Source organism: Myotis daubentonii, chromosome 1, assembly GCF_963259705.1.
Source record: "Myotis daubentonii chromosome 1, mMyoDau2.1, whole genome shotgun sequence".
Classification (NCBI taxonomy): Eukaryota; Metazoa; Chordata; class Mammalia; order Chiroptera; family Vespertilionidae; genus Myotis; species Myotis daubentonii.
In genome coordinates, this window is record NC_081840.1 from 233751205 (window position 1) to 233775402 (window position 24198).

The window sequence follows — 24198 nt, forward strand, 5'->3', positions numbered from 1 at the left end:
TCTCTGCGCAGTGAGGTTAATGCCAGACATCTGGCACACAAACAGCGTCAGGAACACCCGGGACACTCACGGAGAGGGCGAATCACAGGGGCTGAGGGAAGAGGGTAAACAGGCTGCCGACCCCACAGGAAAGGCTGAGTCCGCCAGATAAACTGCAAGCGCCACGGGTGTGACCAGGCGACGGATCAGAAGGGGCATCTTAGAGGTCACCGCCCCCGACGTGCTCCTGCAACTCCAGCTGGCGGATGGAAGAAGCTCGACCAAGTTCTCTCCAAATCCGACAGCCATCTTGACCGCGGAGGTGGTGTGACCGGCGCCGGGCAGTCCAGCCGGAGCCTCTGTAAAACAGCCGCCTCCATTTGCCTCCCGGCCACGTGTGCTGGAGGGACTCGATGAGCGTTCTCTTTGCTCCCTGGAAAATGACATTGCAAAATCGTTGCAAAATCAGAGACAAGACAAAATGTAGATTAAAAAGGTACCATTGCCCCAATAGTGTGTCTCCGTGGTTGAGCGTCGCCTACGAGCCAGGAGGTCACAGCTCCACGCCCAGGGTCAGGACGCAAGCCCAGGCTGCGGGCTGGGTGGGCCGCCCCTCCGCAGAGCCGGGTGCCCCGCGGCAGGGCTGGGGTGGGACTCTGCCGGGAGGAGGAGGGTGGCCGGCCGCTCGGCCTGCCCACCGGAGAACCGATGGGAGGGGCCCCTGTCAGGCCATCCGCAAACAGGCGAGGCAGCAGCAGCCTGGCGGGCGGCAGGTCCATGCGTCCGAAGACCCCCAGGTCCGCCCAGCCCAGGGCCGCTTCCATCGCCCTCTTCCTCCACCGTGGACGCCGGCCTGGCCCGGGGTCCAGCCCACCGTGGAGGCCTCGGGACGTGCCGCGCGCTCGCTGGGTCGCCCTGCGCAACCGGGAGTCACAGGCGGGATCCGGGGACCTCGTGGGAGGAGTCGCTCTGCGCAGACGCGCTCCTGGACCGCAGGTGCCGACGGTGTCGGGAGCCGCGTGCGGGGCAGGCTCCGTCCAGTCACCAGGCAGCCCCACGCGGCGCTGTTGGGACCCTGACTGGGACCCCAGCTCTGCAGGCCCCGCCTCCCGCCCGGGGCCACGCCCCTCGCCAGGCCCCTCCCCTCAGGCCCGCCCCGGTAGGCCCTGCTCCCCTAGGCCCCGCCCCAGGCCCCTCGGCCCCGCCCTTACAGCCTCACTTCCGCGTCAGCCCCGCCCCCAGCTAAGCTCTTGCGGGCCCCGCCCCGTATCCCGGCCCCGCCCCCAGCCGCACCCCTCTCGGCCTCGCATCCTGCCCCGCCCAGCCGCCGGGCCGGCTCCGGCCTGAGAGTCCGCGCCTGCGCAGTGGCGGCGGGCGCAGTCGGAAGCCTGGCGGACCGGACCGCGGGGGCACCGCTGGGACCACGGCCTGTCCGGCCCGCAGCGCGGCTCTGGCGCTCGCCCGCCGCCGGAGCCTGGGCCGCCCGGGTCGGGGATGGCGGCGGCGGCCGAGTCCGGGGCCCGCGCCTGGTTTGGCGGCGGCTCGCCGGGCCCGGGCAGCCCGGCCTCCAGCCCCGATCTGGGCAGGGGAGGCCGCGCGCGGCCGGAGCCGGAGCCGGGGGCCGGGCCGGGGTCGGGGCCCGAGCGGGCGAGCGCCAGGTCCCCGGGACCTGCGGCGCTGGGCCACACTTTCCGGAAGGTGATGCTCACCAAGCCCACCTTCTGCCACCTCTGCTCCGACTTCATCTGGGGGCTGGCCGGCTTCCAGTGCGACGGTGAGCGCCCCGACCCCGCCGCCGCACCCGCAGCCCCGGGCGGCCGGCGCCGCACCTCTGGCCTCGGCTCGCCCAGCAGTGGCCTCCGCGGGGCAGGAATGTGCGGGCCAGAACCTCCCCACGGAGGTGGTGAAGACCGGCTCTGCTGGGGTTTGGGGGCGTCCGTGCCTGCGCCCCTCCTACAGGACTCCTTGACGTCCTCACCTGGGTCAGGATCCGGTGGGGGAAGAGAGTGGGGGCCCCGCCTGGGCAGGGTGAGCGAGGGCCGGTGCAGTGATGGGGAGGGGGGCCAGCGCACCCCGCGCAGCCCACTCCTCCCGCAGGGCCGCCGGGGCACTGGCTCCTGGGCTCTGCGCTGGTCCCTCCGCCCCAGGCGCTGCCTGTCTGCTGCTCAGGTTTGGCTCCAGGACAGCCCTCCCAGGCTGCGGTCCCACCTGCGGCATGTCCCGACGGGCCCCATCCGGCTGCCAAGCGTCTGGGCGAAAGGGCCCTCCCTCCTCTGGCTCCTGGGCAGCAGGGGGGTGTGCTGCCAGGGCCTGCTGTCTCCCCGTCCTGCCCCCTTCCTCAGGCCACGGGGGAGGTGGCGGGTGCCGGGGACAGAGGGCACTAGGCAGGGGTCTGTAGAGCCTTGGCCCCTCGCACAGGATGCCTTCTGCCAGGGACGTGGTATGGCTGTCCTGACCCCCCCGCCCCGGGGGCTGCCCCCGGTGGCCTGGCAAGCTGGCATGGGGGTGGTTACCCCTGGCTTCTCTGTCATATCAGAAACATTGCACTGTCCTGCCTCCCTTCTGAGCCTTCCAGGAGGCCCTCCTAAGGTGAGATGTGTTTGTGCAGCCACTCAGCTCCAGCCTGAGGCTAGACTCAGGGCCTCCAATAGGTGAGAGGTGAAAGCAGCGCCCCCCCAAAAAGTGAGAGCTGAAAGCAGGGCTCCAGGACTGAGGGCACAGCAGCTCATTGGCAGAGGCTGGGCGGGGCAGTGGGGGGGGTGGGGGAGGGGGGCGGTGATGTGAGGCTCTCACTGGGCAGCTGAGTGGAGAAGGGGCTGGTGATCTGGCAAGTAGAGGCCTGACATGGATGCAGGAGGAAGCCCCCCGCCCCCCGCCAGGAGCACAGGGACTTGTGGGTGGGGTGATGGGCGCTATCTTCGGGGCCAGAGGAGGAAGTGGGCGCCGCCTGCCCACAGCACTGTCTGTGGCAGCTGGTCCGAGTGCCGGGAGGGGAAGCTGGTGGGGAGCCCACTGCTCAGCCCTGTGCCTCTCCACGTCTCCCACCTGAGCCCAGGCTGCTTCTGGAATTTTCTGTGAAGCAAGGCCTCGGGGCTCCTCCTGTCAGGAGCTTGTCTGCCTCCCTCCAGGGAATGGGTGGGATGGGGCTGCCCCATGGCCCTGTGGGCAGTTTTCCTCAAGGCTGTGTTGGGCAGTTGTCCCTCTGCCACCTGCCCCTTCCCAGGCCCTGCAGCCTTGTCCATCCCATCCCACCCCAGTGCCCCCCCCCCCCAGGTCCCCATCCTCACAGGCCCTGCCCGCTGTGTGTGCCACCAGCAGCCGCTGCAGCCGCTCTTCTTGAGGTCCCCGCTCCTATTCATCTTGGGGTCCATCTCACAGTTGAATCATAGTCTCACGGGGCCTCCAGGATGGGTGGGCCTTGGGAGCACAGCACAGCCTGAGAGCTCACTGCTTTTAGGGCCTCCGGGCCGTCCACCCCTCTGGACAGGCACAGGCAGCCCTCACCAGGCCAGCTGTCCATCTGGCCTCAGTGGGGTTCTGGTCTCAGACTGGCTGCGGGTCTCGGCAGGCACACGGGTGTGGGAGGGGTAGCTGGGTGTATGCCACTGCGTGAGTGAGGGAAGCGTGTCCCTTTGGGAGCTGGTCTGGCGGGTCCTGCCTGTAGGGGTCCCATTGGCCTGCCTGCCCTTGCAGAGACTGGAGAAGAGCTGAGCCTCTGTGTGAGAGTAGGCCCACTCTTGGGGTACCAGAAATGTCATCCAGGATGATCAGAGTCACCAGGCCCCTGTCCCCCCAATCTGGGCTCTCCGGACGAGGGATGGGGGGGCAGAGGATCAAGGTGTCCCTCTGTGCTTCTCGAGGGGGGGGGGCTGTTGCTACGGCTTCCCTCTCCCCCCATGACGGTGGGGAGTGGGAGGGTATGGGGGCGCGGGAGGTGGCGGGAACCACACCCCCACAAGGGGATTGGGCAGGGACTGCACTGACTCACCCAGGCAGGAATTGGCCCATCTGCCAGGGCTGAGTGCACCCACTGTGACGGGTACTCTGCCCTGGCAGAGCACTGGTCCAGTCCGTCATGACCCTTGGGGTGCCTCTGGCCGAGGTTCCCGTCTGCATGCCCAGCCGGGGTCTCTGGACTCCTGGGCAGCACAGGGTCTGACTCCCGGCTTTGTTCCCACAGTCTGCAACTTCATGTCCCATGAGAAGTGCCTGAGGCAGGTGAAGACCCCGTGCACCAGCCTGGCGCCCAGCCTGGTCCGAGTGCGTATGGATTCGGGCTGCCATCAGGCCGGCAGGGCAGAGGGGTGGGAAGGGCCTGGGTGGTGCTGGGCCTCAGGCTGGGTGGGATAGCGGGGACCAGCCTAGGGGCTGGGGTGGGGCCCCTCCCAGCAGCAGCCAGGCCTCACTGCCCACTGTGCTCACCTGTGTCCTCCGCGCCCCAGCCGGGCAAGGGAACAGACCTAGGGAAGGGGTCAGTGCCAGGGCTTCCTTGGCAGCGGCTGGGCAGGGAAGGACCAGCGGAGTGTCTGGGCAGAAGGGGCTTCCTGAGGTCACAGTGGGGGGCCCTGCACAGGCATCCCCGCAGAACCCCTCACAGCACCTTGGGAATGGTGTGCAGGGGCCAGGCAGTGGGTGGGTGGGTGGTGCGGGGCTCTCTGGGGGGGGGGGGGTAGAGGCCTGGGGGGGCTGCGGTGGCCAGTGGGCCCCCAGCTGAGGGGGTGACGCTGTGCGCCCCCCAGGTCCCCGTGGCCCACTGCTTTGGACCCCGCGGGCTCTACAAGCGCAAGTTCTGCGCCGTGTGCCGCCGGAGCCTGGAGGCACCCGCGCTCCGCTGCGAAGGTACCGCTGGCCCCGGGTCCTGGTCCCTGCTGCCCTGCTGCCCTGCTGCCCGGGACGGCCCAGCACGGCCTGGCGGCGGGTGGACGGGAGAGGAGTGGCTCGAGGGACCTGGTGGAATGTTCTGGATTCTGGAGCTGCCCAGGCAGGCGGCAGGCTCAGCGCTGAGGCTGCAGGTTGAGGGGGGCCGGGCTTGGAGAGGTGGGGGTGTCCCCGCCCCGCCCCTCGAGCCCAGGAAGCTTGACCGTAGCAGGGCGAGGGCGGCACCCAGGCCCCGTGGAGAGGCCGGCGAGAGGCCCCTAACCCTGCCCGCCCCTCAGTGTGTGAGCTGCACGTTCACCCCGACTGTGTGCCCTTCGCCTGCAGCGACTGCCGCCAGTGCCACCAGGACGGGCACCGGGACCACGTGAGTGCCCGGGCGGGGCCGGGGGTGGGGGTGGGGTGGGGTGGGGTGGCGGCGGGGCCTGCTGATCCCCCCGCCCCCGCAGGACACGCATCACCACCACTGGCGGGAGGGGAACCTGCCCTCGGGTGCGCGCTGCGAGGTGTGTCGGAAGGCGTGCGGCTCCTCGGAGGTGCTGGCCGGCCTGCGCTGCGAGTGGTGCGGCGTCCAGGTGGGCGGGGCGGGACCCGCGGGAGAAGTGCAGCGTCTAGGAGGGCGGGGCCGGGGTCCCTCCTTTCAATTGGAGACCCTGCTCTTCTTGGGTGGGGGTCCCCGTTGTACATAGAGGAGGGTTCCCTGCGGTGGGAGCGGAGCTCCGTGTGGTGGGGGCGGGGCTCCCTTGATGGAGGCGGGGCTCTGTGTGATGGAGGCGGGACTCCGTGTGGTGGGGGCGGGGCTTCCTTGATGGAGGCGGGGCTCTGCGTGGGGGCGGGGCTCCGTATGGGGGGGCGGGCTTCCTATGGTGGGCCCTGCGGGGTCGCCGAGGGACGCCTGGCCTTGGCCCCCCAGGCGGAGGCCCCTGGCTCAAGGCCGTGCCCCCCCAGGCGCACACAGTCTGCTCCCTGGCGCTCGCCCCCGAGTGCACGTTCGGGCGCCTGCGGACCCTGATGCTGCCGCCCGCGTGCGTGCGCCTGTTGTCCCGCAACTTCAGCAAGACGCACTGCTTCCGCATCTCCGAGCGCGCCTGCCCCGAGCCAGGTGAGCCGGGTGCGGGCGGCGGGGCGCCCGAGGGCTGGACCCCGAGCGAGGCCCGTGTGTGCTTCCGCAGACGACGGCGACGACGGCGAGGATGGAGGCGGCCCCGCGGGCGCGGGCAGGGAGGTGCCGACGCCAGAGTCCAGTACGTGCCCTTGGCCGCCGCCCCGCGCCCCGCCCCGCCCCGCCCCTGCCCCCGCCCCCGCCCTGTCTGGGCTCACACCTGCTTCGCTCTGGCCCAGACAAGCAGACCCTGAAGATCTTCGACGGCAACGATGCGGTGCATCGGAATCGCTTCCGAGTGGTCAGCGTGCCCCGCCTGGCCAGGAGCGAGGAGGTGCTGGTAAGGAGGGCCCCGCCCTGGCCCTTGGGGCTCAGTGGTTGTGGTGTCAGCCCTTGGATCGCAGGGTCCCTGGTTCGATTCCCATCAAGGGCATGTACCTGGGTTGCAGGCTCGATCCCCAGCCCCACTCGGGGTGTTTGCGGGAGGCCGCCAATCCACGTGTCTCTTTCACATCCACATTTCTCTCTGTCTCTCCCTCTCCTTTCCACTCTCTCTAAAAATCAATGGGGAAATACCCATGGGGGGCATTAGCAACAACAACAAAAAAGGGGGCCGCCTCTGGGTGGCAGGGCCATCCAGCCCCTTGGTCTACCCCCACAGGAGGCCGCCCTGCGGGCCTACTACATCACAGAGGACCCACGGGGCTTCGAGCTGCAGGCGCTCCCCTGGCCGCTGCAGGCCGGCGACGGCAGGACTTCGGAGGAGGAGGGCGGCAGGGGCCCCAGGTCCCGCGAGGTCAGCCCTGAGGCCTGGATCATCCGCACCCTCCCTCGAACCCAGGATGTCCTGAAGATCTACCCTGCCTGGCTCAAGTGAGGCCCAGGCTCCAGGCATAGCGTCTGCTTGCAGGAGTCGGGAGGTGGTCGGGGGGTAGGGAGGGGTTGGCGGGCTGGGCTGTGTGGCCCCAGCTCCTGAGCGTGTCCCCTGCAGGGTGGGCGTGGCCTACGTGTCCATTCGCGTGACCCCAGAGAGCACTGCGCGGACCGTGGTGCTGGAGGTCCTCCCTCTGCTCGGGTGCCAGGTATGTGCACTGGGCTGCCCTGGCCCCGCCCCGTGTGGGTGCCCCACCTGGGTGTCCTGGGAGGTGGGGGCTGGTCCAGGCCTGACACCCCGACTGCCCCACAGGCCGAGGGTCCTGAGAGCTTCCAGCTGGAGGAGGTGTTCATGGGCAGCAGGCAAGGTGAGGGGCGGGCCTTGGGCCCCGGGGTCGGGCAGCTGTCTGCCCATGTTCAGGGTGCCCGCGCTGACCGCGGTGCTCCCTCCCTGCAGTGCAGCGGACGGTGCTGGCGGATGAAGAGTCTTTGCTCAACCGGCTTCGAGACATCCGGCAGGTCAGTGGTGTGAACGCTGGCCCCTGGGAGCCACTGGCCTTTGGCCATGGTCACTACCTCATAGAGGGACCCCAGGGCTGCCCAGGGGGGCCGCTGACCATTCCGGCCTCCCTCCCAGGCCTGGCATGTCCATCTGCTACCTAACTGGAGATGGGGTTTCGGGCCACAGGCCCCCGAGCTCCCCGAGAGGCCTGGAGGGAGGAGGCCTGTGTCTTCTGTCCTCTCCTCTCTTCCCAGGCCCCCTTTCTGGGTGGAGGTGGCAGGGCCTGGAGTGGGTGCTGCCCTGCGCTGTGCTCAACGCTGCCCTACTCCCCGCCCCGCCCCCCAGACGTCCCTGCGGCAAATGAGTCAAACTCGCTTCTACGTGGCGGAGAGCAAGGCTGTGGCTCCCCGAGTCTCCCTGTTCGTTGGTGGCCTGCCTCCCGGCCTGTCCCCCCAGGAGTATGGAAGCCTGCTGGACGAGGCTGTGGCCACCAAAGGTGTGACCACCTGGGCTGGCCTGGGGCTACAGCCACTGGGGACCGGAGGGGGGCCCTGAGACAGACTATGGGAGCCAGGCCCCCCCACCCCCGCCCACCCTGTCGCTGCCACAGCCTTGCCCAGCTGGTTCCCCACCCCGTGGTCTCCTCACTGGGGCTCAGACTGTGACACCTCCTCTGAGGGGCTCCCAGCCTCCTGAGGCCCAGTCTCTGCCCTAGGCTCTGGGAGTGGGGTGGGGTGGGGAGGGGCTGTGCCTGGAGTTGGGGGTGGCCCTTCCTGGGGTGGCAGGCCATGCCATGTGGTGTGACCTTTCCCTGAACACAGTGGCTGGGCTGCGTGGACAGCCTGGGCCCTGCTCTGCGTGGCCTCCGCCTCCCTGACTCACCTGTCTTTGCAGCTGGGCTGGTGACCCTGAGCCACGTGTACTCCGCCCAAGGTGAGCGCCCCACCCTGGTCCCGAGGCCGAGGCCGGAGGTCGCTCCCTGCGGTAAAGGGGAGGGCCCCGCCCCTTGGCCGTGGAGCCGCGCGGGAGGGGCATGTGTTTTGTTCCCTGGCCCTGGGGGTCATGCTCTGCTAAACCGTGACTGAGGCCAGAACGCTGCCATCCTGCCCTGGATTCACGTCCTGGTCACGGGAAACTTCACATCTCCCAGAAACGAAGTGGGCTCGTCCCCCGAGGGCCCCAGGGGCTTGGGGGGCCGGGGTGGGGGGGTGTTCTGTCCTGCGCCCCGAGGGCCTCCCGCACCTCCACCCTCAACATCCTGGCCCTCCGTGAGGCTCCCCGGGCAGGGGGTGGGCCTGCACCCTCTGGACGCCCTTGAGTGGGCTGACCTGAACCTGGCGTGGCCTGAGCTCACAGCCCACCTGCCACAGGTGCCGTGGTGCTGGATGTGGCCTGCTTCGCAGAGGCCGAGCGGCTGTACATGCTGGTCAGGGACACAGCTGTGCACGGCCGGCTGCTGACCGCCCTGGTGCTCCCCGACGTGCTGGTGAGTGGAGCTGGGCCTGGGGGATGTGGCTTCCACTGCTGGTTTTATCCAACGCTTGGGCGTCTGCCACATACGCCTGATTCACACACGTGAGAGGCCTCCATGGACCAAGAGGACTTCCCACAGGCCCTTGCCCTCCCTGGGGTCCCTGGGCCGCCTCAGCCAGCAGGTGGCACTCTCTAACCAGACACCGTCCTGCAGACCTAGCACTGCCAGAGGAGGGTGCCTGGAGGGGAGTGGCTGGAGGAGGGCTGCCTGGAGGAGGGGTGCCTGGAGGGGAGTGCCTGGAGGAGGGTGCCTGGCAGCCAGCCCGGGACGAGGGTGGGCTCCACCATGGGCACAACATGGGTCAGGGCAGGGTGAGGGGTCCCCAGGTGTCTGCAGCGGCCCTGCCCGAGGGTTCAGGGGAAGCAGAGTGACAGCTGTGACCTGAGCATGACCGAGTGGGCGATGCCTGCAGGTGCCCTCTGCCCCTCCCCCTGAGCAGAGCTGGCCGACGCTGACCCCTCTGCCCTCCGGAGCCTCCTGCCCAGTGAGCGGAGCACGGTGCTGCAGGCAGCTCTGCCGTGGGTCACACGTCACCCCGAGTGTGTTCTTGGTTATGGAGTTAGCGCCCAACCTGTATGTCTCAGCCAGCAGCCACCTCACTGTGGGGACCCCAGCCCCCCGACTCGCCTTGCCCAGGGACCCCGGCCTCCTGCCCGCTGTCTCCTGGACACTGTATTGTGGAGATTGGGGAGGAGGGCTTCGTCCTGACCTTGTGGGGAGGGCGGTGTGTGGTCTCCCTGGGAACTGGGCTCCTGGCTGCTGTGTGGTGGGCGGGGTCCTGGGAGCTGCGGCCTCCCAGGCTGCACCAGGAGGCTCTAGAGGGGCAGGTGCCGCCGGGCTGTGCTGCCTGGAGGAGGCGGTGGGCGGGGTCTCGGGTCGTGTCAGCGGCTGGGCCTCGGCCTGAGAGCCAGAGCTCCAGGCTGCCGCTGCGCTGCCCCCTCTGCCTCTGGTGGCCCAGAGGTCAGTGGCGAGCGGGGATGCTGTGTGGCTCCTTGGGCTCTTTCCTGGGGAGGGGGCTGCTCCAGGTGGGCTCAGGCCAGGTGGGCTGCGGGGTGGGGGCAGCCACTGCCCAGGCAGCGAGGTGGGGAGACACCTGCCGTAACTCGGCCCCCATCTCTCAGCACACGAAGCTGCCCCCAGACTGCTGCCCCCTCCTCGTGTTTGTGAACCCCAAGAGCGGAGGCCTCAAGGGCCGGGACCTGCTCTGCAGTTTCCGGAAGCTGCTGAACCCTCACCAGGTCTTCGAGCTGACCAACGGGGGGCCTCTGCCTGCGTGAGTCTGGTGGGGGCTCTCACACCTGTCGACGGGCCGGTGGGACAGTTGGGGTTCGGTGTCTCGGGTGGGGGTGAGCTGCAGCCCCGTCGGCCGCCGGGCCCCTCCTCCTGCCTGTGGCACACGGTCCCCGCCTCCCTCCCTCCAGGCTCCATGTGTTCGCCCAGATGCCCCGCTTCCGGGTGCTGGTGTGTGGAGGGGACGGCACCGTGGGCTGGGTGCTGGCGGCCCTGGAGGAGATGCGGCAGCAGCTGGCCTGCCCGGAGCCTGCTGTGGCCATCCTGCCCCTGGGCACAGGTGGGGCAGCCCCGGTGCGGGGGCGGGGCCTGGGGATCCCTTCCTGGCGGCCCTGGGGGGGGAGGAGGGGCCTTTGGAGAGTCAGGCTGCCTCTCGCCCTGTCCCAGGGAATGACCTGGGCCGCGTCCTCCGCTGGGGGTCGGGCTACAGCGGGGAGGACCCGCTCTCGGTGCTGGTGTCGGTGGATGAGGCCGACGCCGTGCTGGTGGACCGCTGGACCATCCTCCTGGACGCGCACGAGGCCGGCGGTGCCGAGAACGGTGTGGCAGACCTGGAGCCCCCCAAGGTGCGGCGTGCGGGCGGAGCGGTGGCTGTGGGCCCCGCGGGGGACCCTCCCTGGCGCAGGTGCCAGACCGGCCCCTTTAGGGAAGGGGCGTTGAGGCTCGGAGCAGTGGTTGCTGGCAGTGAGCCCGCTCACTCGCACCGGCACCACGTGCCGTGCAGCTTCTCCCGGTGCTGGCGGCTACCAAGCAGGGCCGACACGAGGGGCAGCTCCCACGCGCGGTGCAGTCGGGCTGGAGCCGGGGCCCCAGGAGGGCTGCCCAGGCCACGGAGAGTTGTCTGCCCCCAGATCGTGCAGATGAGCAACTACTGTGGGATCGGCATCGACGCGGAGCTCAGCCTGGACTTCCACCAGGCGCGGGAGGAGGAGCCCAGCAAGTTCACCAGCAGGTGCGGGGTTGAGGCGTTGGGGTGGCTCCCGGCAGGAATTGGAGAGGTGCTGGCACGGGGCTGAGTGAGGCGGCCAAGGGCCCCCTGAGAACAGCAGGTGTGTCCTCGCAGGTTCCACAACAAAGGCGTGTACGTGCGCGTGGGGCTGCAGAAGATGAGCCACGCCCGCAGCCTGCACAAGGAGATCCGGCTGCAGGTGGAGCAGCAGGAGGTGGAGCTGCCCAGCATCGAGGGCCTCATCTTCATCAACATCCCCAGGTGCCCGGGGCGGGGGTCCTGGGGGGGGGGACTCTGCCCAGTGGCCTCGCTCCTGCTGGTCCTAGCTCGGCTGGGAGGGCGCGGGCCGTGCAGCCTGCACCCTCACTCGTGCACCCCTCCCTCTCTGCACAGCTGGGGCTCAGGGGCTGACCTGTGGGGTTCTGACAGCGACTCGAGGTTTGAGAAGCCTCGGATGGACGACGGGCTGTTGGAGGTGGTGGGGGTGACCGGAGTCATGCACATGGTGAGTATGGGGGCTGGGGGCGGGCCCAGGTGCTGCCACGGCCGAGCGCTGAGCCGCTGCCCGTCCCCCCAGGGCCAGGTCCAAGGCGGGCTGCGCTCCGGCATCCGCATCGCCCAAGGGGCGTACTTCCGGGTCACCCTCCTCAAGGCCACACCCGTGCAGGTGGACGGGGAGCCCTGGGTCCAGGCTCCCGGCCACATGATCATCTCAGCCGTGGGCCCGAAGGTGAGTCGTGGGGTGCACCCGGTGGGCTGGCAGGCGCGGCGGGAGGGCCTGGGGCCCAGGTAGGGCGAGATGGGCCCTCGAGAGCACCTGCCGCTCCTCTGTGGAAACGAGCCCCCAGGCCTCTGGAGGAGGCGTGTCTGCTGAGCCGTGGTGGGGCTGGAGCCCCTGCCCCACAGGCCACAGCCACGTGCCCCCACTCCTTGCCCTTCTGTGACACGGGCTGAGATGGCACCAGGGCTTCTGGGGGCCTACAGTGTCCTGCCCTCTGACCCCCCCCCTGCCCCGGGACAGGTCCACATGCTCAGGAAGGCCAAGCAGAAGCCCAGGAAGGCTGGGACCCTCAAGGATGCCCGAGCAGACGAGGTGCCTACCCCCGAGGGGGGCCTCAAGTAGGAGGCCGAGCAGCCTGTGCCTGTTCAGTGGCAGGCCGTGGATGGACGTCTGCAGCCCTGACCTCGGGGCTCCTCCCCACACCCCTGCCTCCCAACCAGTGACGGGTGGGCAGGGGCTGCTCTGTCCCCTGGGTGGTCCAGATGCTCCTGGAGTCGCCGGCTCCGAGGGTCCCGGTGTGCCCAGCAGAGATGGGGGTACCTGCCCGCCACCAGCCCCAGGCCTGACCTCGTCACCCGAGCCTGGCTGTGGCCGGGAGTGGCGACGGGACTGCACAGGAAGGCCTGCCCGATGGGCTCAGCCACCTTCCTGAGGACGGCGTGCAGGGCCTGGAGGCAGTGGGAAGGCGGGCGGCAGCGCCTGATGGGACCAGAGCTGAGCAGACCTGTGTCCCAGGCCCAGAGAACGTGGACGCGGGAAATGTGGGGGAACCAGCTTTAATCACCAGGGACCACTCGCACTTTGTGTTGTTCGCCAACAATGAACGTGGCCCTCCCGGCGCGGACGGGCCCTGCAGCCCCTGCCCCTCACGTCCAGGCCCAGCAGGGGCGTGGCTGCCGGGCCATGGGTCACCCGGAGGAACCTGACCAAACACCCTGCCTGGGAAGCCCTGAGGCCCCAGAGGGGGACCACAGACCATGCCCTTCCCCCCGTCCGGCCCTGTGCCGGTCCCTTTGCTGCTATTTGCCGAGGTTTGGCCTCAACCTCAGATGTGCCCCCCCCAGCTTCTGCCAAAGCTGCACTGACATGCACTGAGCAGCCTTCGTCCCGTGTGCCGCGTCCCCTGCCCTGTCCTGTGCCTCAGTCTCTCCCTGCGGCTCCGCTGTGACTCTAAATCGTGGGCGATGGCTGTCCTGTTGTCTCCGTGCGTCTGTGCCCAGATGTGTCTGTGGCTTTGCACCAGTGCCTCCTGTGCCACATCTGACCTGCAGCCCTGACGTAGGTTGGCAATACAGTCTGGGCACGGCCTGCTGCGTCTTGCTTGTCTCTGCGTCGGCACCACTGTGGGGAGGGTGGTCGGCACGTTGGGCGGGTGGGCCAGGCTGGGCCATGGGGTCCCAGGAGGGCCTGCCTGGCACTGAGGACCCAGGGCCACAGCACACCCACCTGCCAGCCCCACGCAGCCGCCCGAGCCTGGGTGGGCCCGGGACACAGATGGGCGCGTGTCCCCACAAGCCGAGTCCTGGCAGGGGCGGTGCTAGCAGGGGGCAGGGAGCAGTGGGGCCCTCGGGTCCACGGTATCCCGGGCGGGCGCGGCCAGGCCCCGCAGGGCCCGCAGGAGGGCCAGCGCCAGGCGCACGAGGAGCCGCAGCAGCAGGAAGGCGAAGGGCACGGCGATCTGCATGCTGTGGAAGATGGCCGTGCTGAACCTGCTCAGCACGCAGGTGAGGGTGAAGGCCAGCAGGCTGGCGCAGGGGTAGAGCGCCAGCTTGGCGCACATGAAGGCGTGCTCCTGGCCCCCGAACCGCGCCGAGGGCCGCAGCGTCTCCGCCTCGCGCAGCAGGGCCGCGGTCCACATGGCGAACTGGAAGATGCCGGCGAAGAAGACGATGGCGCAGCTGACGCGCACGCTCTCGAGCTCGTCGCGCGGCTGCCGGGCGAAGGCCGAGGTCTGCTGGTAGGCCAGGGGCAGGCCGCCCACGAAGGCCAGCGAGAGCGTGTTGAGCAGCCCCATGGACTGCGTGGCCTTGCGCACGTGCAGGAAGAGGGAGTGGTGGGCGAACCAGAGCAGGCCCACGGTGGCGAAGGAGCCGAAGTAGGCCAGGAACTGCGGCCCGTACACGCTCAGCGCGGCCACCAGGCTGCCCTGGAACCTCTCCTCCACGACCTTGGCGTCCGGGACGTTGTCCTCGCTGGGAGGGGAACAGACGGGCCTGAGCAGCCTCGCGTGGGCGCGGATCGGCGCCCGCCCCAGGCTGCCGTCCATCTTATCCCTATTTACACACACGCCCCGTGCGGCAGGCGGCCACGCGGCCTCCGTCACCTGTGCTATCGGGCAGCCCTGCCTGGACCCCGGGGCCGAGGCCTCTGGGCTGTCTGTCTACCCTCCTGCAGTGGCCCGTCCACGTGGGGCACTGTCTACCCTCCTGCAGTGGCCCGTCCACGTGGGGCACTGTCTACCCTCCTGCAGTGGCCCGTCCACGTGGGGCACTGTCTACCCTCCTGCAGTGGCCCGTCCACGTGGGGCACTGTCTACCCTCCTGCAGTGGCCCGTCCACGTGGGGCACTGTCTACCCTCCTGCAGTGGCCCGTCCACGTGGGGCACTGTCTACCCTCCTGCAGTGGCCCGTCCACGTGGGGCACTGTCTACCCTCCTGCAGTGGCCCGTCCACGTGGGGCACAGACCGCAGACGGGATGGTAGGGAGCAACTCGAACTCCCCGAGGCCGTGGGGGCCGCTGCCTGTGGCAGCTCTCGGGTCCCCGTGTGAGGCGCCCGAGACGCGCCCCATAGGGGTGCTGCACATGTCGGCGGGAGGGGGGCTGGGCTCCAGGTTGAAGGAGGAAGCAGGACACAGAGCCCAGGGGACCCCATGAGGCCCGGAGGATAGAGTGGAAGCAGTAACCTCCCTCCCCCAACCCCAGCCACTCCACAACCGCTCACGGAGGCCGAGCTAGCCGCAGGTCATTTCGGAAGCTCAGGTCTAGGCCTCAGAGATCGGTCCCAGTGGACACTTACTCCCAATTTTAAAAACTTACAAATGACAGTAAAAAGAGTTACCAAGAGAGAATTAGACCTCAGACTGTCAGACACAGAACACGGAATCAGGGTTCCTAGCACGTCAATGAAATAGGATCTACTGAAACTTAACAAGGAACACAGGCTGTAAAACGGAGGAGGCCCTGGCCAGTGTGCTCAATGGTCAGAGCGTTGCCCCCCACACCAAAGGGTTACAGGTTCAATCCCCGCCCCTTCCGGGTGTGTGCACAAGGCAGCCCATCGATGTGTCTCTGCCCCTTCCTTCCACTCTCTCTAAACACCAATGGAAAACACATCCTTGCGTGCGGACGAACAGAAAAACCAGAGGGAGACGGGCAGGCAGCAGGTAAACCTGGGAAGTAAAAGCAGGACCCCGAGGCGATCAGCTGGGGCTGCTGGCGGAGACCCCACACTGGATCCCTGCCCAGGGCGGGTTCCTTCTGGGGGCTGAGGAGGGACAGGGAGCCCCGCCCAGTACGCCCGGGCGGCCTGAGCAGGACCCTTACCAGATGTCCAGGATGAGGAGCGTGGCCACGATGGCGTAGACCCCGTCGCTGAAGGCCTCCACCCGCTCTTTGCTGAGCGGCTCCTGCAGGTCATAGGTGAAGAACTGCACGCTGGGGGCCGGGGGCTCCCGGGGGCCTGTGGTGTGGCAGGAGGAGGAGCTCACATGCTGTGGACCCGCAGCACATGGCCTCCCGCCTCCCCGAGGGGCCGGGAGCATGCAGGCAGGAGGGGACCCCCAGGGGCACCAGGCACGGGCTGGGCCCTGGCGCAGCACCCGGACGCACCCACGAGCCGGCCTCTGCACCAGCTGGCCGCCTTGCTGGCGTAGGGGAGGAAGATGACCGTCGCCATCAGCAGGTACGACTGCGAGACACAGACACGTCAGGTCTGCTCTGAAGGGTGGGGCACAGGTGACTCCCACCTCGTCGCAGTGCACTGGGCGCCTCAGAGGACGTTCCAGGGAGGAAGCAGACGCCCCCCAACCACGTCCAATACAGGACCCCAGCTCCACTCAACGGGGCGTCAGAGCCTCATGCCCGAGGCTGCTCAGCACCCCACAGGACTGAGGCCACAGCGAGCCCCTCACACCACCAGGCACCGTGCTGGCGACGAGGGGGCGCGGGGGCCTGGTGCACCGAGGCAGGAACACACGAAGGTGCAGCCGCTGTGGCGAACGGGAGCTTCCCCCGCATCACACAGCCCACCCACGACCCGCAGCCCCACCTCTGCGCGCTCGCCCAGGAGAGCAGGTCCCAGAGGGCTCTGGGCACCCTGCTCGCTGCCGCCCAGTGTCCATGGAGGGAGGGACGGCTGAGCGCACGGCCCACTGGCACCTGGACCGTCACGGGGAGGACCTGACACCTGCACAGGTGGGCCCTGGGGACGCGAGCGGACAAGCCTCCCGCTGTGCTCACTTACATGCCCTACTCCTGCGGCTGGGCCCCCCCTCCCCTCCGCCCCCCTCTCCACCCCTACTCACCACCGGGTAGAAGAACAGGGAGAAGCCTGCGGCCAGGAAGCACAGCGCTGGGCCCCGGAGGACGATGTGCAGGATGTGGCGCCGGTAGAGGCCCCGGTGGTCGGAGCGCCCGATCTGGGGGTTCAGGAGGTGGGGCAAGTGGAAGGCGTACACCACGATCAGCGCCTGCAGGAGGGCGAGGCTGCAGGACCAGCAGAGGGCGGGCCTCGGAGGTCGGGCTCCGCCGTCTGGCCCCCCGTGGACGTGCTGGGGGCGCGGAGGGGACAGGCACCCTGCTCTGTGCATGTGGGTCTCTTCACTCTCCACTCGGCACGGGCCCAGGCCCGCCTCTGGATACTCGGCTCCGGCCACGGCAGGTGTCCCAGGGCAGGCAGGCGCCCCACGGCGCTCACTGCGCCCACCCACCCCGCTCCCTGCTCCGAGAGGCTGCCCGTGGGAGCCAGGCGGGGCGGGGGCGGCCTACCTGCACGGCCCCGATGGCGATGACGCACACACAGAACAGGAAGATGCCCAGCGGCACCTCCGGGAAGGCCATCATCAGGGAAAACTGCAGCCAAACACAGCAGGTCCAGAGTCCAGGCCACGGCCTCGGGCTGGGCGGGGTGGCCGGGACCCGGGCGTCCCCAGGGGGACAGCAAGCCAACCGGAGGCTTGGCCCTGAGCGCTGAGACAGGCCCTCCCTGATGCGCAGCCCTGTACTCAGCACTGTTCTGTCAGGTGCAGAGGGAGAAGCGGGCGGGGTGGGGAGCCACATACTGGGCGTGGGCCGGGGCCGGGCGGGAGCTGGGAGAACCAGTAAGCGGGGAGGGGGCGCCCCCCACTGGCCTTGGAGGCCCAGGCACGTCTCTGCCTTGCAGGCTGCTAGGGCCCCTGGGGCGTCCCTCCTTCACCCGCCTGCACACCCAGGTGCCCCCTCCCAGGCAGCACGCCCACCGGCCCCCAGCCTCCTCTCCTCCTTGCCTGCACCCCCCGCTGGGCTGAGGTGCTGAGGCGGGAGCATTTTGGGTCCCGAGTCCTCTCACCAGGGGAGGGCGGGCTGGACCCGGGGGGGGGGGGGGGGGCCAGGACTCACCGTGTAGGGCAGGAAGGTGATGGTCATCATGCAGGCCTGGGCGGGGGTGGGGGGTCAGGAGGGGGGGGTGTGGGCAGGGCACCCCCCCCCCCCCCCCCCCCGCTGCCCACCCCTGTCTTCTCAGCGGGAGGAACTGGCTGAGACACTAGCTCGCTCCTGGGAGGGAGGAGCCACGTGCAGCCGCCTCCCCTCAGGGGCAGGAAACTCACCAGGTTGAGCAGGGCCAGGGTGTCGTCTATCTTCCCAACGACCTGGAACAACCTGAGCCGGTGAGAAAGGCCGGGCGGCCATCAACAACACGGGCCCAGCAGCACCGCCGCCACTCGCTGCTGTAACCGCATTTAAAACTCGGCCGTGCGCGGAGGTTCCCGAGACCCACACGTCGGCCGCCACGCGTGTCCGTTCCTTCTCACTCGCGGCGGCTGCTCGAGCAGAAGCAGTTTGTGGAAACCAACGGACACGCTTGGCAGCGCCGGGGTCATGTCCTCACGCCTGGGGCAGGCTGGCCATGGGGCCCGAGGGAGGCGTGGTGGCCTGTCCCGAGGTGTGAGGCCACAGCAGACTTGCTCTTTAGGCCTCGGGTCCGAAGGCCATTGAAGTAAGGAAGCCCGCCCTGGCCTGTGCGGCTCAGGGGTGGGCGTCGTGTACACTGAAGGGTTGCCTGTCAGAGCCGCTCCCGGATGCGGGCTTGTTCCCCCACAGGGCTGGGCAGGAGGCAGCCCGCCCGTGTTTTGCTCTCACATAGCTGTTTCTGTCTCTCTCACAAAATCAATTTAAAAATCTTAGCCCGTAACCGGTTTGGCTCAGTGGAGAGATCGTCGGCCTGCCGACTCAAGGGTCCCAGGTTCGATTCCGGTTAAGGGCATGTACCTGGGTTGCGGACACGTCCCCAGTAGGGGGTGTGCAGGAGGCAGCTGATCGATATTTCTCTCTCATCGATGTTTCTAACTCTGTATCCCTCTCCCTTCCTCTCTGTAAAAAATCAATAAAATATATTTAAAATAAAACATCTTAAAAAAATCAGATAAAGAAAAAGCAGACGAGGACTCCCTCTCAGGATGGCCCCCACGGCACCCGCGGGACAGCGCTCCAGGCTCCACGTCGTGCGGGAGAGGAAGCCGAAGCCACGCACGCAGCTCCCAAGTCAGCCCAGCAGCTGGAGACACACCGAGCCGCCCGCCTTCCTGCCCGAGTCTCCTCAGGGCTCGGGCCCAGGATGCGCCTGCTCCTGGCCTGGCTCAGGGGCTGAGTCCTCCACCTGGTGGTCTGTGTCCACCAGGCGCCAAGCGTGGCCTCCAGGGCCGGCATTCAGGGCAGGTCCCAGGTGAGGGCAGGCTCCTGGGGCCTGAGGCCAGACTCTGGCACAGGGTGTGGCCTCGGGTGAACCAGCGCAGCCTGCCAGCGTGAGCAGGACGGCCAGAGGGGCTGCGGCCAGCCCGCCTCCTCCCTGTGAAGGGGGGGGGGGGAAGCTGGGGGAAGCTGTCACTTTGCTGAAAGCACTGAGACACTTAGTGCAAGGGCCAAGCCTAAAGCACCACCCAGCACCCCTCAGCCGGAGCATTCGCCTCCCAGGTGCCCCCACCCCAACTCCCTCCCTGGCGCCTGCTGGGCTCTGGGTCCCCGCAGTGCTGGGGCCCTTTTCCCTGGATCCTAAGGAAGCTTGTCTGGGAGAGCAGCTCAGGCCCAGGGCGCTGGCCACAGCCGAGGGCGTCCCTGCATCCCTCTGTGCCCTGCCCTGTGCGTCCCAGGCAGCTCTAGAAGGCGGCAGCGATCCCCACCCGGACCTGGGAGCTCTCCCCTCACTGCCCCGGCCCGGCACGGCCATGTGCAGGGACAAAGCAGAGGCCTGGATGAGAACTGGCGAAGGGGAGCCCACTGCCCGATGCCCTTGGGGCTTAGCCCAGCAAGTGAGGGGCAGCTCGCCAACCCCCGGAACGGGACCTAGTGGGCGCTGAGTGCACGTAGCTGCCAGGGACCCCACCCAGGTGGCAAAGCTGCAGCCGCCCCAGCTGGCACCTCGTGTGTGCTGCCCAGGCCACGGTCACGATGAGGAACGTCATCAGGTAGACGGCAATCCTGGTTGCTAGAAGTTTCTGGATACTTCTGTCAAACTGTGGGGACAGAGGACGTCCGGTCAGGGGTCAGGCGGCTGCACTTACCCTGAGCATTGCGGGAGCCTCCAGGGGGGCTGGGGAACAGGCACTGCGCCCGCCTATCCTGTCGGTGTGGCTGCTGCCGCCCAGGGCAGACCCCCCGCCTTCCTAGTGAACTCTCTCCCAAGCCCTGCGAGAGGCAGTCACCACCTGTCCGAGGAGAAAGCCAAACCAAGCACCCACGTCCCCGGGGCATCCAGGCCACGTGCACTGCTGGGACCAGACCACAGCTGTGTGGGGCGTCCTCACCCCCAGGCCGAGAGGGTGCCACCGATTGCACAGGAGGAGGCACCTCAGGACCTCCCAGTGTCCTCTAGAGTCAGGTCCACTCCTAACTGTGCTGTTTACCCCACAGGGCAGAAATGCTGCACGCTGGCTGCCACGGGGCCTCTGCCGGCTGCTCACGGGGACCCTGCCAGCTGCTCACGGGGCCTCTGCCGGCTGCCACGGGGCCTCTGCCGGCTGCTCAGGGGGCCTCTGCCGGCTGCCACGGGGACCCTGCCGGCTGCTCAGGGGGCCTCTGCCTGCTGCTCAGGGGGCCTCTGCCGGCTGCTCAGGGGGCCTCTGCCGGCTGCCACGGGGCCTCTGCCGGCTGCCACGGGGACCCTGCCGGCTGCTCAGGGGGCCTCTGCCTGCTGCTCACGGGGACCCTGCCGGCTGCTCAGGGGGCCTCTGCCTGCTGCTCACGAGGACCCTGCCGGCTGCTCACGGGGCCTCTGCCGGCTGCTCACGGGGACCCTGCCGGCTGCTCAGGGGGCCTCTGCCGGCTGCCACGGGGCCTCTGCCGGCTGCCACGGGGACCCTGCCTGCTGCTCACGGGGACCCTGCCGGCTGCTCACGGGGACCCTGCCGGCTGCTCACGGGGACCCTGCCGGCTGCTCAGGGGGCCTCTGCCGGCTGCTCACGGGGACCCTGCCGGCTGCTCACGGGGACCCTGCCGGCTGCTCAGGGGCCTCTGCCGGCTGCTCACGGGGACCCTGCCGGCTGCTCAGGGGGCCTCTGCCGGCTGCTCAGGGGGACTCTGCCTTAGGAAGAACACCCTTTCCACTCACTCTGTGACGTTAACCTGTCTCTCAGGCCATCAGCCACCAGGCCCTCGCTCCAAGCACCCACTGCAGGGACCCGACGCCCTCCCTCCTAGCCTGTCCCAGGCTCCCCGCATCCCTCCCCAGCCTGTCCCAGGCTCCCCGCGTCCCCCCAGCCTGTCCCAGGCTCCCCGCGTCCCTCCCCAGCCTGTCCCAGGCTCCCTGCGTCCACCCCCAGCCTGTCCCAGGCTCCCTGCGTCCCTCCCCAGCCAGGTACTGGAGTGGACCCTCCCGCACACCAGAGGCTGCAGACAGTGGCCAAGTACCTGCTCAGGGGAGATCTCCGTGTGGGTCACAGGCAGGATCTACCAACAGACACAAAAGGAACTGAGGGACGTCTCTCTCTGTCTCTCTCTAGCCGGGCGCTGCTGGTGTTGGGGATTTGGGCCCCTGCTGGGCTGCCCCCCCCCCCCCCCCCGCAGCTGTCTGAGGGGCTGGGAGCCCAGGATGCTGCTGAGATGGGCCAGGCTCCACCCAAAGGCTGCCCGGGAGGGTGAGGCTGGGCCCCGTGGGAGTGGCTCTGGATGGGGGCGGGCTCTGAGCTGGTGCGACCCCCACAGACCATGACGGTGGCGATTATGGACAGCAGTGCGTCGCTGAAGCTCAGCATGCGGTGGGAGTGCTGGGTCCCGTGGGCAGCGTCCTCGTCCTCGTCCCCGTCCCCTGTGCTGGTGGTGGAGTCTCCCTGCACGCTGAGGGCCGGCTCCGGGGCCCGAGACCCGGACATGGTGGGCCTGGGAAGAGGCACGGGCCTGAGCCTGCTGAGGGAGCCGGCAGGGTCCCTGGGGTGTGCCAGGGAAGCAGCATGCAGGATCCACACCCACGCTTGGCTCAGCAGTGAGTGCCCCAAACCCTCTAAAGGGAGCAAATTATTGAACCCCAAAGGGACTGCCCGGCCGGTGTGGCGCAGCAGCTAGCGCATCGTCCTGCGCAGCAAAGGGTCGCAGGGTTGGTTCCCGGTCAAGGGCACAGTCCTGGTCTGCAGGTTTGATCCCCAGCAACCAGTCCATGATGTGTCTCTCTCACATCAATGTTTCTCTCTCTCTTTCTCCCGCTCTCACTTCCTTTCCTCCCACTCTCTCTAAAAAGCAACGGAAAAAATACGCTCGGGTGAAGATTAAAAAAGAAAAAATGAAAGTGCTATGGGCCGTGTGCGTCCCTGGAGAGTCATGTGTGGAAGGAAGCCCTGCCCGACGGCGGGGAGGGGGGAGTGGGGTTGGATGGGGCCGCGATGGGCTCGGGGCCCTGGTGGGCAGAGACCAGCGCCCGCTCTCCGCTGTGAGGACGGTGACAGGCTGCGGCCAGCGAGCGGCCCTCCCCGAAAACCGCCACCTGGTCGCAGACGCCCAGGTAAGTTCCTGTCTGTGGCCCGAGCGGAGACAGGAAGGGACAACGGACGAAGCAGAGCCACATGAATAAAATCAGAAACGCGAGACCGAGAGGAACGCGTCAAATTGCCCAACAACACAGTGTGGGCCACTGATGTGAATGTTCACACAAAACCACCCCCACCCCCCACACGACTCGCACACAGCGAGAACACAAACAGGAGGGCGGCAGCAGCTGTCTCTCTCCTTCTCGCTTACTCACCGCTGTGGGTCCTAAGCGTTCCTGACAAGTGCAGGATCCACCAGACACAAAAGGAACCGAGGACATCTCTCGGCAACCACAACCACAACCACACCCACACCAGCCCGTCCCCGAACGGTCCCTCTGCGGCCAACCTCCTGCACCGCAAATCCCGGCCACCACTAAGTTTCATATGTTTGTTAAAAAGTATCTTTATTGAGTCCAGAGAGGAAGGGAGAGGGAGAGAGAGAGAAACCTCAGTGATGAGAGAGAATCATTAACCAGCTGCCTCCTGCACGTCCCCCGCTGGGGATGGAGCCCGCAACCCCGGCCTGTGCCCTGGACCTGAATTGAACCGTGACCTGATTCACAGGTCGACGCGCAACCACTGGGCCACACCAGCAGGCTCACTGAGGTTGCTGCTGTCGTTCTGCCTCTTCCATGTTGTCCCACGGGTGGGCGTGTCCCCATGGCACCTCCGAGCCTGGTTTCCATCACTCACAGGACGCACCTGAGGTCCACTCGTGTTTTGTGAGTGCCAGTGTTTTCTCTGTGCCGTCACCTGCTGGTGTGGCTGGACCTACATGCTCCCCGTTCACCAGCTGTGAAAGGTGGGTTGTTCTCGGTCTGGGGTGGTTATGAATGAAGCCACACCCCTGCTCACAGCAGCTCACGGCGGAGGCAACCCGAGTGTCCGTCTGCAGGTGAGTGGTAAGCCAACGTGTCCATCCACAGAGCAGGATGCTGCTCAGCCTTAAAAAGGAAGGAGGTCCCGACAGATGCTACAGCGCGGATGGACCTGGAGGCCACGGGGCTCAGTAAGTGAAGGAAGTGGCCACAGAGGACAAGCACTGTGCGATCTCACTTCTGTGTGGCCCCAGAGGGGTCAGAATCAGAGACAGAGAGCAGCAAGGGGGGGCGTGCCAGGCCCCCCAGCCCTGTCTCCCATGTACCAGACAAGCGCACTGGCTGGGAGGCCATGGGACCTGTGTGCCATGCCAGCTCGCTCGCTGACCGTGGCCAAGCAACGCCATTGTCAGGTATGTTGTCTCATCCCCCAAAAGGGAGGAGGAGGGTTAACCAGACTTGCCTTCTTCTCCCAGATACCCTAGGACGGCAGCGAAGGGTGTGCGAGCATCAGGGCGCCGGGTCAGCCAGGCTCCTGTCACTGTTAAGTTGGCAGCAAACAGAGCCGCCAGCCCGGGAAGCGCTCTGAGAGCTCGGCCTTCGGGGGGATCGGGCTTTCGTGCGCATCTATCGGTTTGAGACCGACTACCCCGTGGAAGGGGGCGCAGCCTCAGGTGCCCGCTGCACCCGCCAGGCACAGAAACCGGCCACGAGGTCGGCGAAAGGCCCTCTGCCCGAGCGGGGGCGGGGCTCGAGGTGACCGGTGACACTTGGGGCTCTGGGTCTGACGTTTCTACGGAACCTGGGTTTTTAAGTTTTTCAGCCTTTAGTAACAACCAATTCTTAAACACAAACCCACTTACGTGCCCCCCCCCCAAACCCCACAAGCCAGGGCCGTCCACGGTGCACGAGTCTTACTCACTAACTGTCGCAGGGGCCGCGGGGTCGCGGCGCGGCTAAAGCTGTCGCGGCCCCCCTCGCCCCCGCCCGCAGGGGCCGTCGGCCGCACACGCAGCCGGCTCCGCCCGGGCCTGGCGGGGCGGCTGACCACCGGCTTCCGCAGACTCGACCCCCAGGGGAACCGGCGGGGCTGGGCCGGCAGCCGGACTATCCGGGCAGGAGGCCCCGGGGCCACGGCTCCGAGCGCCCGCGCCCCGCTCCGTGGGGGGAGCCAGGAACTCGACAGCCGGAAGTTCTCCGCGAGGCCGGCGCCGCCGCGCACGCGCAGCCCGCGCCCAGGGCCCTGCGCACGCGCCGTCGCCCAGCGGGGGCGGAAGTGAGAG

At 68.1% G+C, this 24198-nt stretch overlaps 2 protein-coding genes across 5 annotated transcripts; one reads left to right on the plus strand and one right to left on the minus strand.

The window, feature by feature from the left end:
- Nucleotides 1-1327: 1327 nt before the first annotated feature.
- DGKQ (diacylglycerol kinase theta) lies at nucleotides 1328-13193 on the plus strand. Its single transcript, XM_059678121.1, has 23 exons — nucleotides 1328-1753; nucleotides 4160-4239; nucleotides 4719-4818; nucleotides 5136-5221; nucleotides 5304-5429; nucleotides 5803-5956; nucleotides 6027-6098; nucleotides 6196-6296; nucleotides 6618-6829; nucleotides 6948-7038; nucleotides 7143-7197; nucleotides 7287-7348; nucleotides 7677-7827; nucleotides 8226-8264; nucleotides 8702-8817; nucleotides 9987-10138; nucleotides 10287-10435; nucleotides 10543-10721; nucleotides 11007-11107; nucleotides 11219-11365; nucleotides 11498-11609; nucleotides 11682-11834; nucleotides 12126-13193. The coding sequence occupies exons 1-23, from the start codon at nucleotides 1474-1476 to the stop codon at nucleotides 12225-12227; spliced, it is 2820 nt and encodes a 939-aa protein (XP_059534104.1). The 5' UTR covers nucleotides 1328-1473; the 3' UTR covers nucleotides 12228-13193.
- TMEM175 (transmembrane protein 175) lies at nucleotides 12646-24112 on the minus strand. Of its 4 annotated transcripts, none has more exons than XM_059678162.1 (12): nucleotides 23838-24112; nucleotides 22851-23087; nucleotides 21282-21453; nucleotides 20986-21024; nucleotides 19498-19592; nucleotides 17691-17742; nucleotides 17482-17517; nucleotides 16873-16956; nucleotides 16410-16574; nucleotides 15715-15793; nucleotides 15430-15565; nucleotides 12646-14077 (listed from the first exon to the last, which is right to left on the minus strand). In XM_059678162.1, the coding sequence occupies exons 3-12, from the start codon at nucleotides 21444-21446 to the stop codon at nucleotides 13423-13425; spliced, it is 1506 nt and encodes a 501-aa protein (XP_059534145.1). In that variant the 5' UTR covers nucleotides 21447-21453; nucleotides 22851-23087; nucleotides 23838-24112; the 3' UTR covers nucleotides 12646-13422. The 4 variants fall into 4 exon arrangements, with proteins under 4 accessions (XP_059534145.1, XP_059534138.1, XP_059534117.1 ...); XM_059678155.1 differs by lacking the exon at nucleotides 22851-23087 and adding an exon at nucleotides 23379-23717; XM_059678134.1 differs by lacking the exon at nucleotides 22851-23087.
- Nucleotides 24113-24198: the final 86 nt, after the last annotated feature.